We start from the raw sequence: 13,170 nt of genomic DNA on the forward strand, positions 1-13,170 counted from the left end.
AGCATCATCTAAATTAAACAAATTACTATTAAATCAAAGATATCTCATAGCCCAAGTTTGCTAATAACTAAAAATACATTTTATGTCGTTGATTAGGTGCTCGGTGGCGAAGTGTGCATGTGGACCGAGCAGGTGGACGAAAACCAGCTAGACAACCGGCTGTGGCCCCGAACAGCCGCTCTGGCGGAGCGCTTGTGGACCGATCCTAGCGATGATCACGATATGGACATAGTGCCGCCAGATGTATTCCGCAGAATCTCACTGTTTCGAAATCGCCTCGTCGAACTGGGCATCCGGGCTGAAGCGCTGTTTCCAAAATACTGTGCCCAGAATCCCGGCGAATGCATTTGATATTACCTCTAAGAAGTAAAAGTAATCTCCTACGAACCCAATCCCGTGATCCCTCCCAAAATGTGCGTTAGTTAGTTGATAGTCTAATTGTTATTTTATACGAATACCTTGGCTTCGTTTTGCAAAGAAGCAGGCGACTGTTTGAAATGGTTTCTGGCATAAACCACTAATCGAATTTCGTTTTCATAGAACAAACATAAAACCACACCCATTACTAGTACAATCCATCTCGGAATATAGCGCACACAGACATTGCAGTTGAATTAGAGAACGATTGGAAATGACCTAGTAGGGAATCAAGTTGAGGTTGACATGCAGGTGACGTTGAACACTAGAGTTCATAGATATAGTTGTAGATTTCATACGCATCAATTCACAGACACAGACATAGGCTTACGGTACATTTATATATTAACAAGTAGCTTTAGACGATAAATCACGATTAAGAAATAACAAATATTTTGATATTTTTAAAAGCTTTATTCGCAGAATATGAATTATTTAGTTTAGGGTAACATCCAATGATCTTTTCCTCTTCTTTTAATTTGATGTTCATTTAGTTTTGTTTTAATTTCCCGTTGCCTTAAGTTAAAATACGTTTAATTACATTTTCAGTGATATAACAATGTGACCTTAAGAATCAGAAAAGAAACAAAAAAATGCTAAAAGAGTAAAACTTAGAAATAAACTTAATATTTAATCGTTATGAAACATTTTTGCACGCATTGGCACATAACTGACACTCGACTAGTAAATTAGTAGCTAATTTAGAATGTACACTTAAATGGGGGAACAATTGTTGGGGTATTCACAGTTTGTTTGGTTTAATATTTCTACATTTGGAATGATTGATAGGATCCTTATGCAACTTGTTTTCGTACTTAAGATTTTCAAAGAAAATATCAACAAAACAAAATCCTGAATTCTGAACCAACATTAGTTATACAATTTCTGCTGTAACTCCAAGTAACTCTTGAAAATAAACTAAAAGTCCAGTCTAAGCAGGTTCCTAATCTTATGACAAATTTTTTGGGTGGCCATAGTTCTCAATATTGTGACACAGAAACTCTGGAACATACTTAATGAGACGATGCCAGACAATTCAAATGATGTTCCTCTGTTTGGTGGTAAGTTGTGGTCCACTCTTCTCGAGTACCTGTACCTACCTATGTATATACCTATCTGGCTTACATTTTGCAGATGAGAGTGCGAGTAAGTCATGAGCGGCCGACGTCGAAAAGGCTATTGGAACAAAGGCTGCAGGCAGACACCATTGACGTGCTCCGGAGAATACCTCGCTCCGATGAACCGGGTCCGGATGCCAAAGGCGATTTGAAGCTGTTGCATGCTCCCTGCGAGTTTGACTTGATAAGATACGCATCGATTAACTACTTTCCCAGTTATTGCCAGTCCGTCTACACAAATCGCCACGTGAACGAGGACTGGTATCGACTTTATAGGACCTACGACACCGAGGGTTTTGTTTTCGGGCAGTTCTACGAGCGGCTGCAGCGTTACGAGTTGGACTGAATAAATGCCCTTTGGAAAGAATAAGATCTAGACAAAATCTGTGATATCGATGCTGTGGTAGCGTTGCAGAGATCCCAATCGCGTGTGTGGCGAAGGACGCAGACAGATAACACATTCCTCCGTGCTGAAAATCAATGATAATTAGTCGTAAAAACCAACTAAAAAATGTAAAAATGGCCAGTTGGTTTATAAAAAATATAATACTTTAATCTGATCTCTTAAAAGGTAAACTATCATGCAATACTTAGGGGCGAACGGGTATGCTCTACATGTATGGTGTCGTATACGTATATTTGTGTGTGGTGTTCATTCATAGTGTCCAGTGGGAATAGGACTTGTTGATGTCAGTCTACAAGAAACGATAAACAGAAAAAGAAAAACCCCAATCAGAAACATAAGAAAATAAATAAGAACAAATAGGATCTAGGATCTAAAGCCAACCAGCCATGCAGAATAAACCGAAAATCGAGAACTCGTGTAAGAAAATGCACGGTTTTGAAAGAACACATTTGTTGGTACAGGTGTGTTAGTATCTTTGGGGAATGGGTGCAATTTAACTTTGGGATTAGTTGGGTGGGTGCATGTCTGAGAGAAGAAAGCATATACATGAGCATTGCGTATACGCACCGTAGACTTTCGGTTCGCGATCTCAGCGAGTAGTCTTTTGAGGCGCGATGCCTGAAATGGAAATTAATTGGTTAAATGACAACAACGACGACAACAGCGAACAACTACAATATCAGCCATAGCCACATCAACAAAGTAGTGCAAATAGTGAGAAGCCAATATGTCGACAGCCAGGGTTATACTTATAATCCAACAACAATAATGTGCTAGAATGCCAAATGAGTGCAGTCGCCAATCAATGACTGGTTAGCCCACCTGCGATTCTTGATGGAGCTGTTCCGATGGATATTCCTGCTCTCCCGCCACCGAGTGAATCGGTGCCTCAGCGTCTGGCGCACCTCTGAGTTTAGGAAACAGTAGAACAAAGCCACAAAGAAGCCCTTAAAAATGGATTTTCGAAGTTGGTTTTGGAAGGGTTATGGTAAGAGTTTCGCTTAATCGGTATACCTGTGTGCTTATGAGGAAGGCTCTGATGGCCTCGAAGAGATTGCGACTGATACCCTGTTCCGGCCCAGTTAGCACCAACAGATAGGTAATGCCGAAAAGGGGTATCAGCACCAGTAGCGCCTTCGAAGCCTTATAATACTGCCGCGTTTCCAGGGTATGCGCGGAACGTAACTTAGTGATGAGTACCTGTACGATATAATATGATGATATATTGCTAGTTAAGATGGCTCACTTAAGTCAGAAGCCAACAGAGACTCACCCACATGATGCGTATGAGGAATACTAGATTAACCAGCAAAGCCAGTGAAGCAGGTACCTTGAATATCCAGTCAATATGAGATTCACGCATCCATGCACAGTCAATTTCCAGCTTAGAATGAATCAGAAAAGGTTAGAAAGGATCTTTAAAAGGTAGCTGCTAGCCTACCCCATTGAAGTGCTCGTTCTCGAGATGTGGGGCAAATGCCTTGGCTATGGACCACACCAAAATGCATACGGCTGGACAGCCCCAGCCGATGAGGGCGTAGATTATAAAGCTAATGTTATCACTGGAGAATGTTTGCACCACCAGCGTGTACAGATAGAGGCCTGTAAAAAGCAAATGATAAAACCCAGCCAATTCAATAGATGCCGCCTTTGAACCCACCCTCCACAAACATCCAGAAAAAGTTGGTTAGGTAGAAGTATTGAAACATGATTACCAGCGTTATGCAGCCAGCCTGACTAGACTCTGTGGTTATCTAAGTGAATAATTAATTAGTGGCGAGGGATGAATACTTTTCGGCTTAGCTTACCACTTGCAGAAACAATGTGAGTATCCACAGGAGTGCTGATGTGATGTAGGTGAGGAACAGATTGGCATGAATGGTGTTTCGCAGACAACGAAGATCTCTGCGGATTATTCACTTGAAAATGATGTTATCTATGTGTGGCACTGCAGCTACAACTCACTTAAAGCTTAGGAATATGATGAGGGCCACCACCAAGGTGGCAAAGCTCAGGAAATACCCGCAGGCATATATGATGGCGGGCAGTTCCACGTTGGGTGAAAAGTCGGGCACCACTGGTATGGAGCCCGAGTTCTGGTGACAGCGGTCGTAGTCCGAGTAGTGATCCCAGGTTCCGTTTGGAAAGCAATAGCGGGTGGCATTGTCTATGGATATATTGTATATTTATAATATCTAGCTTAGTCTGGAATACCCACCTGTGGTGTCGTAGTGAACGCCCTTGAATTCCTCGAAACAGGGCAATACCGCCAGGCTGCCGGCATTTGTTCGCGGCCAGCAAAGCACCGAATCGAACGAGCTGGGACATTGTAAAATCTGTAAGAATAACAACCAATTTCAGACTGGGCATATACAAAGACTGACTGGCAAGGAAAACTTGAGTAAGCATTTAGCGCATTATAATTACGCCTGACCTAGCCCACAGCACATTAAATCCGAGTACATAAGATTTATGCCCCGTATCTGAAACGATATAATACTGATTTCGCTGTGGATCCTGAGCATTTATAGCTCTGACGCATGATTTCCTTTAATCAATTGAGCTTCCAAATTTTATGCACATACACAGCGTGGCCATCCATCGGTGTAGTCCCAAAAAAAATGAAAGAATCACCAGCGGCGCGGCTGCCGCTTTATTTATATATTTGCAATGGCGTGCTAAACAATCTCATGCATACGGATACACAAGGTATATATTAATGTTAAGTATACGACCCGGCGATTGTTTACCCAGCCCAGCCCAGCCCGTACCGTACCGCCAAATTAATCGCGACGGGCGATGGTGACGGTGTTAGAAACAGAGCTCCATTGATATTTTTATTGAGCTTATCAGGTGACGCCGACAACCGACAACCGAGAGTCGAGAACCGAGAACCGAGAACCGAAAACCGCGGACTCGTCGAAGAATTCCACAAATTGTCAATTCTTTTATGGCCCAAACTGATAAGCCTAAGCTCTTGCGACAGTTAATGGAGATCGGACTTAGCCACGCGACCTGTGAGCTGTCAACGAATAAGCCAAACACGACTGGGAACTCCGGCAATATTTGTCTTTGCTCTTCTGATTTTCACTCATTAGCCTATTCATTTGGGCACAGTCAAGGAATGTATACAGTTTATGACAATTTTCGAAGAATAACGCCCTTGATCGTGTATTTGGGGTAAACAAATGTGGCTAAATGCAGCCTCAAGTGGGTTTCCTTGGGTATAGTTTTGTTTACAGCGGAGAGGAATTCATAAATAAATAGCTGCTGCATTTTCCGGAAATAAAATGCCAAAGTAATTCCAAAAATAATTTAATCCGAAAGCGATCGACAGTTCACTCGCCTGATTTTTCGCATTGTACCCAAAGTGAGAGATATTCAGCGGCGGATGGATTGAAGCCAATTATTTCGGAACTGAAGATGGATCAATTAACGGGTACGATTAATTGGAAAATTCCCAAATCGACCAAATCGAAAGAGATGAATTCGTTCGCCAAACAAATGCTAATTAGGAATATTTATTGGCCGGCTCGCTTTTTATTTGAATTGCCATACAAAACGTTAATGATTCAATTAAAAATGATGGATTGATACTCCTATAAACACTGACACAGTAGAGAAATCTTCAGCTGAGAACATTACTATGGCATATTTCCGCTATTTTGGGTAAAACGTACTAATTTAAAAGCAAACTGTTATAATTTATTAAATAACTTGTAATGTACTTTGTTGGATATCGTGGACAACCAGCTAAAACTGCTTAACGTATCGACGTGCAATCAAGTACATTACGTGGTTTAGTGGGGCATTAAACAACTGAGTTGTTGGATTGACTAACATGTCAATTAGTAATGAGTACTAAATATTTCATTGGCGGACGAACCATGTTGGTGGAGTGTTTGGATGGGGATCCAACCCATCCCCAGTCGTCGAGACTCACCCGCTTGACACCAGATGTTAGGGCCTCCAGGGACGCCTGCTCCTCCTCCCTCTGCTGCTGCTGCTGGCACTGTTGCGTGCGGTTTTGGAGCAGCCCCCCACTGCTGCCCTGCTGGACGCCAATTAGGGCGCTGGCCCGCTGCAGCATGTCCACGGAGAAGTTGGCGATGACCTTGGCCAGGTCCTCCTGCGAGGCGTCATCCAGGCTATCGACCAGTGCCCTCAAATCGTCGTCTGCCATGTGTGGGTGCCTGGAAGGCCTGACTCTGTCCTCTGATGGGTTCTCGGTGAGCGCTGGTGCAATATGGAAGACGGCAGGAACCTGTCAACGAGGCGTCTCCGCTTCTGAACTCTGGCACTTCACGGGCACTTTCTCCCTCTCCGCCGTGCGATGCGCAATTAAACGAATCTGCGCAAATAAGCCAAGAAAGAAGTACTCGTTATCAGTTCAAATAAAGAGTCTTCGCCACCGAAAAAGTAGCGAAATCAGATTTCCAGTCCACAACCCAGAACAGCCTCCATTCGCTCATATGGCTCTATATCTCTATAGATATGCTATATATTATAAAAGGCATTTATTAGCGAGGTGGTTAAATATTTTCGGTTGCCGTGACTCAACAAATTATCCAGAAGGCCGAAGCCCAAGGATCCATATTGTGTTGATTGAAGAATAATATAAATTCACATATAGGAATACAGGAAACTACATAGTAGAGTGTTTTTGGAAAAACACTCTTCATTTCAGCGATTAATGGTCTTCGCTTTTTATGCTAGTGTATACAAGTTATAAAAAATCTGTATAAATAATACATGCGAATATCACGTGCCCTTGTGGATCTCTTTTATGGGAGTGGCTTCAGATTAAATCTAGATAACTGCGGCGCAATCTTTATGGACAGCGTAGTGGGTTTGTCATGGGCAACCAAAGGGCAGGAACACCGTGAAATACTTTTCCACGGCCAGAGTCGCGGAATTGAATCGTTTTATGGCACACGGTTCGAGAATCGTTCCAACCGACTGCCATTATATTTGGCCACACACCCACGATCAATTACTGGCTCGTCCAGACATTAGATCCCCATTAGCAGCCATAACTCTTTCCCGCTCGATAATGTTTGCTGAAAGCTGTCGCAATGGAGATTGCATGCCAGTGATAAACATTGCGATTCGCACGGGTGGGAATGCGATTGGATGGCTTTCGTGGGATACTTAGTTGGAGATTTAATTGGACTTGATGGAGCTGATAATCAGGGAGGTGGTAATCAGAGCAATTAAATCAAGTTTTAGTCGCAAGCCAAGATTGCCAAGTTATCCAAGTTTTGCATTCAAAACTTTGACAGTTAATAGTTTTCAAAGGAATAAAGCTTTATCACTTTGTGGAAGAAATACAAACGCCCGTCACGCACAATCATTACATGCAACAATTAAGCAACAAAGTAATTAAACTAGTCCGGCGGCAGTAACTTTAGCCAGTAATTGTGGCAGGGTAGCAGGGGCGCCTGTGACAGATGTGTAAACTAGGTGCATGTGCGTCTCCACCTGGCAACGTACACCCTCCGACGAGGATGGAGATGCCCTGCCCCTCATCCACGGCACTGTGATTAAAACAAAGAGTGTCAAGTTATTTATTAATGAACAAATACCATGGCAGCGAGCTGTTCCCCGGGTCGCCGACCCATCACATCTCATCCCACCCCGCACCATCGCATCTCATCTGGGCACGACTCACGCACAGAGCTTTAGCCGCTTTAACAGCCGGAGGCTAATGAGTGGGCCAGGAGCTTTGTCAGTGTCAAGTTGGGAGATATGATAACGGCGGCCCTGGCTGGAGACCCATGCACACCGGCACATGTGCTGGACCCATATCTGTTCTCGGTGCACTTGAATGGGCCATCTTGGCCATGTCCGACCGACTAATTACGCCCTATAAATAGCCTCCAACCACTTTGATCTCGAGCACTGGTAGGTTCTGGTAGGAAATAGCAGCTGCACCTGCACCTACCAGCGCGTTGGAGGAATCCGCGGAATCAGCGAAATCCGCCCGAAAATTTTAGGCACGCGTACCTTTCCCTTTCTGAAAAAACGTGCTCCTTATGACCTTTAAACTTGGAGAAAAATATAGCATTTATCTTTGAAAGAAAACATTTTCTTGACATGCACTTTAATGTTAATAAAAATCGTTCTTTTAATCAATAAAAAGACATCTTATTTTGTATATTCATTTAACATTATTTACATATTGCAATCTGAGTATTTAAAGAAATCAAAATGTAAATTTAAATACTGATTTTTAATGGAACTCGTGTCATTGCTTGAGAAATCAATGAAAATGAAACTATTGCTCGAGAACATCCCCTCTACCTATACTTTCAATGCGCTATATACAGCTTTATAAAGGAATTCATCGGATATTTGTGTTCCGTGCAGGGATTCAATTAAAATGAAAGCAGATCCCGAAAACGACCTCCGTTTTCCGCCTCCCTAAACGGCTCTAAACCGCTCATCCCACGCCGCCTTTTCAGTAGGCAAATATTTGCCTTCAATCCCGAAATGGCCAAACATCTGGCATAGAAGTCGTCATGCCACAATCTTAAGCTCTCCATCCAAAAAAGAAGCAGCGATTTATTTATGGGCTTGGCAAACAAGCGCATTATTTGGACGAGCGCGTGCTTGTGGTTATCGCCGTGATGATGATTATGATGGCGATGATCGTAATCATCAGCATCCGTGTCATTTGGAGCCAATGGTGGGGCAACTAATCTGGCCCCAAATGCGCCACAATTAGCTGCCCAGCAGTCAAATAAACATTTCGACTGTTTGACCAATGTAAATAATAATAGCGCCCAGTTTCAAATGAATCCAGTGCTTGCGGCTGGTGCAACAGGGCGTATGCCTAATATTCACTGGCCACTGCACACTGCTCTCCAACATTCCTGTTCCACTGCTGCTCCGCTGCTCCTCCGATGATTTATGGAGTGTCAAAACAAATGAAAATTAATTGGCAATCGGCATGTGGGCAATGGAAAGGCCAACGAAGACGGACATGCAATCCGTAACATGCGCGCTTGGCCATCAAAATGGGCCGACTAAGTGCGAAACTATGGCCATGGAGCTGCAGGAATTGTAGAATACAAGAAACTTCCCGATGTTTTACACATGGAAAAACGCCCAACTCATATGCCTTACTCATAAAGAGAATAATTTTCATAATTGTCATCATAAATCAGAGAGTTCTCATGAGCAGCAGGATTGCCAAAGTACCATTCGCATATTTCATGTACTTATCACTCAATTAATGCCGGAAAAACAATCATTATGTTGAAACCAAATTAGCATATAACATATGCAATTCAAATTCTGAATTACCTTTGGCAAAAACATATGCTTCTTTGACAATCTAATGCACATAAATTTAAGGTATTGATGTAGTAACTTAAGAAGCTTCCTGCTAAAGTTTATATTTAATAAATAATAATGTTTTCAGATACTTCATGGCATTGGGTTTCAAACATAAATGTTAAAGTTCAAAGTTAAATGGTGAGTTATCTTGGCATTATGGAGTATCCATTGGTGATACTCACTTCCAGCCTGCCTTATCAATGAAATTCGCCAATGTGCAAGTTCTACTATCTTCGCATCAATTAAAAGACATTAAGCCAGCGCCATATGCCAGTGGCGGAGCGTGATAAAAACCACGTAAATTAAATGTGCTGAGAAAGACGAGCGGCAATAAAAACTATGGCCAGCAGGAAGCAGAAGGCAGCAGCTTTATGAATGAACGAGCCCATCCAGCGAAGCGTGTATAGAAGTGTAGAAGTCAGAAGTCGACGACAACGACAACGTCAGCTGGCGGAAGAATCAAATCCAATCGAATCGAAACGAATCGCATTGAATCGAGGCGAATTAAATCGAAGCCAATGGAATGGCAGACGCAGTCAGGCGGCATCATATCGATATTTATGGTTTTGCCCGTCCGAAGGCAAATAAATAGATGGATGAATGGCCGGGCGGTTGGATGGATGCCGAACATCGTCATTCGCCTCGTCATCCTTATCTTCTTGACCATCACCACGTGAGACAAGGTAGTCTACGGCCAAGCAAAACACACAGACACCCACACGGTCCACATGGACACGGCTAAAGTTTACAAATTAAAAGAAAATTGAAACGAAACCAAACACACAGACTGGGAGATGGAGCAGATGGAGCACGGAGCACATGGAGCACGGAGCACATGGCGTATGAGCAACTGGGAGCGATTTCAAGCATACGCCGCGTTGCCAGACGACTTCATTTCACATGCTTACCAATTTTATTGGCTTACAACGGCATAACAACTTCTGAAGATGCCTTGAACTCGCAGGACGCATTGGATATGCGGGGGGCAACGGTGTGGAATCGGAAATATGTTTTAATGCCCTGCCAAAACAGAAAGTTGAATAAAGTCGGCATGAAACAAAAATACTTCCCTTTTCATTTGCAATTTTCACACAAGTTCGGCAACAGAGCTGCGGGCATTTTATTGCCTGTTGCAGAGCAGGTGAGTTGGAGTAGAAGTTGGAGTTCAAGGAGCAGAAGCCATGGAGATACCCAGGAACATGCATAGTAATTCCACCCCGTCATGGACACACGCCCAGATACATAAACATGATGTAATTTTAAAATTTCATGAGTTCATGCAAAGTTTGTTTTATCTGCTTTATGGCAGCAGCGCTTCAGGGGCACTGGATGCAGAAAGGGTACATGGATAAGGACCACCAGCATCATGGAGGGCAAGCCAGGAGCAGCTGCTAGGGGAGCGATCAATACCTATTAATATAATCAATTAGCTAACCGCGACAGCCACGAGAACTATGTGCAAATAGTGACTAAGTGGGGAAATGTAAAAGCAAATATCTGATTAACCATCCATTTGCAAACTCAATTAGCAGCCTTTACGGGTCTCCAACTCAGATAGTTTTTTTGCATTTCAGAATCATCTTTTAATTTGTATTTTCTACACTTGTAATTACATTTTATATTGGGAAAAAGACTATTAAAATGGTCCTTGGATGGCCAATCACTATTGAGTCTTTCAATTGATGATATTAATTATACATAAATCCGATATTGTGTATATTTATATTGTGTTCACAAACATGAGGGAATTACAGCACAAAATTGTCTTATTTGGGAGACATATGATTAAAAAACACTCATGTGTTACTGTTATAACCCGAAATTTGTCTCGGTGTAAAAGGATTTGAAGGTTGAAGATCGGGAGGGAGCTCACCGAAAGGGTAATTGAACAAAGTCAGTCACTTCCTAACACAAAACACACAAAATGCATTTAGAGTTAGTAGATCGAACAAAGGCCACTCGAAATGGGCGTACTTACACTCGAAAGCCATTTGCTAATTTTAGCCCCAACCACCAAAAGTTTTCGCCTACCTACATTGCCGCCCGCTTCGCCTTCTTACAATCGAGTATAATTAAATTTTCGTATTTACTTAACAATTCATATTGGAGAGTCGCAAACAATTTGCGCCCTGCTGAGTCCCGAAGACAGTCGCGATTTCGTATCCCCTGTTTGCCTTTTGGGGACCCGGGAATCGGGGGCCTAATGAATCGGGGACGGGGAGTGCGGGTGATGCTGGCGCATATAAAGGGTGAATATTACAAGTGTTTATATTTGCTCAACAACAGCAACATCGCGTGAGTGTGAGTGTTTTTGTGTATGTGTGTGGGCGTGGGCGTGGCGCACATCTGAAATATGCATTAAAGCACAATTTTCAAATGCAGTTCGGAAAAAGCTGGAGGATGCCCATCCCGCCGGATAGGAATTAATTAAAAAATCCCACTGCAGGATGCAGGAAGCAGAGGGTGGGAAGAGCAGGGGGCAGTGGGGGCTTATAGAGGACATGATGTCCCCAAGCACCTCAAGGCCCCTTTATCCGGATAATCCGAGTCGTAAACATGCAAATGGAGCAAACACATTTGCATATAAGATATAAAATCGAGGGTAGGCGAGACTGGCAAACAATTCAATACGTTGTGGAGAAGACCATATTTGTAAGAACATTCAAAACTATTTATAAGGCAATTAGTCTTCAAAAGCATTGAGCTCACACTTCACATTCACACGTGATTCCAAAGTTTTACGCAATTTATCTATATTTATTTTTTATTTGTTTTCTGCTTCAGCGTATCAGTATCAGCTATGATAGTCCAAAAAAGTTAGACACAGAATAATGGAGATATGTCTTCAATAAATAGAAAGACTATTTCACATTGCCAAAAAAAACAATAAGGATTCATGCCAAATAAATTTGAATATTAGTTAATGAAGTTAATAATATTTGGTTCGTAAGCATTGGTTTTTTTGGGTTCATAAAGAAGTGTATATAAGAATCCCTCAGCGCCACGACCCCCCGTCTTCACCATGGAAATTTGTTTTTCGCTTTTTGTGATGCTGGCAGCGGATAATCCGACGGCCATTGAGTCTAATCAGACGTTTATTCTTCAATTTAAAGTCTATTTGCGGACTTCTCCATTGTTTGCTAATGGGAGCAAGCTGCTAAGTGATCATCGCCACTTGGATTTTGATTTGGTTGCGAATTTGGACCCCGTGCGCCACCCGTGGCGCTCTTCGGAATGTTTTTGTGGCCCCGGGCAGCCCGGTATTTGCCCAATTTGTTATGCACCGGCCGAGGAATGGATCTTTTGGGCTGGATCTGGATGTTTGGCGTCGTTCTGGGGGTCAGGGTCTCCCGATCTCACGCCCTATCCCGAGCTAACTGCCGAATTCGCGAATTAGCGCCCCTCCTTCGCACTCACATGGGCTTTTCTTATTGTTTTTTTGCACCTCTTTTCTTGTGCGGAGCTTTAAACGTTTATCGCCTTTTTATCATTATCATTTATTTGTTTGCATTAGCTAACACACTCGCACGATCGCGAAATGACACATATTAGGAACATGGGAACCCGTTTTATTTTAAATGACATCGAATACTTCCCGAATACAACGAGCGAATCGAAAAAAACAGAAATAACACCGAAATTAAGACGGAAAACAGAATTAAGCCTGCGGCGCTCGTGGTGTTTTACGCGGATGCTGCGCTCTGTGCGAGATGCCGAGATGGCGAGATAATCGGAGGAGCACCAGCCGGGCCAAGATTATGGGTAGTCGAACGACAGACACGGCGACCTGGCACACGCGTCCAAAGGCGGCCAAAGACAGCGCCAAACTGCGGCCAACGGGGCGGATGAAAATGCGAGCTTTGAGGAAAAGCACACCTACACAGCAAT

At 43.0% G+C, this 13,170-nt stretch overlaps 3 protein-coding genes across 6 annotated transcripts in view; 2 read left to right on the forward strand and 1 right to left on the reverse strand.

Annotated features, from left to right (window-relative positions):
• LOC6530094 (probable beta-hexosaminidase fdl) overlaps positions 1-1,057 on the forward strand; it is a 17,194-nt gene extending 16,137 nt beyond the window's left edge. For both annotated transcript variants that reach the window (XM_015197108.2, XM_015197107.2), the window contains exon 6: positions 97-1,057. In XM_015197108.2, coding sequence (XP_015052594.1) covers positions 97-351 — 255 coding nt within the window. In that variant the 3' untranslated portion in view covers positions 352-1,057. The remainder of the gene's footprint in view (positions 1-96) is intronic.
• On the reverse strand, positions 811-13,109 carry LOC6530096 (diuretic hormone receptor). Of its 3 annotated transcripts, none has more exons than XM_015196516.3 (12): positions 12,700-13,109; positions 5,885-6,292; positions 4,160-4,277; positions 3,907-4,108; positions 3,750-3,846; positions 3,602-3,695; positions 3,383-3,543; positions 3,215-3,325; positions 2,956-3,141; positions 2,764-2,888; positions 2,509-2,559; positions 811-2,005 (listed from the first exon to the last, which is right to left on the reverse strand). In XM_015196516.3, exons 2-12 carry the CDS (start codon positions 6,122-6,124, stop codon positions 1,909-1,911), a joined length of 1,482 nt encoding a protein of 493 aa, XP_015052002.1. In that variant the 5' UTR covers positions 6,125-6,292; positions 12,700-13,109; the 3' UTR covers positions 811-1,908. The 3 variants fall into 3 exon arrangements, with proteins under 3 accessions (XP_015052002.1, XP_039228927.1, XP_002091042.1); XM_002091006.3 differs by lacking the exon at positions 811-2,005 and adding an exon at positions 2,063-2,230 and having other exon boundaries at positions 12,700-13,108; XM_039372993.2 differs by lacking the exon at positions 2,509-2,559.
• Positions 1,337-2,111, forward strand: LOC6530095. Its single transcript, XM_002091005.3, has 2 exons — positions 1,337-1,478; positions 1,552-2,111. Exons 1-2 carry the CDS (start codon positions 1,434-1,436, stop codon positions 1,879-1,881), a joined length of 375 nt encoding a protein of 124 aa, XP_002091041.2. The 5' UTR covers positions 1,337-1,433; the 3' UTR covers positions 1,882-2,111.
• Positions 13,110-13,170: the final 61 nt, after the last annotated feature.

This window comes from Drosophila yakuba, chromosome 2R (assembly GCF_016746365.2).
Source record: "Drosophila yakuba strain Tai18E2 chromosome 2R, Prin_Dyak_Tai18E2_2.1, whole genome shotgun sequence".
NCBI classification, from domain to species: domain Eukaryota; kingdom Metazoa; phylum Arthropoda; class Insecta; order Diptera; family Drosophilidae; genus Drosophila; species Drosophila yakuba.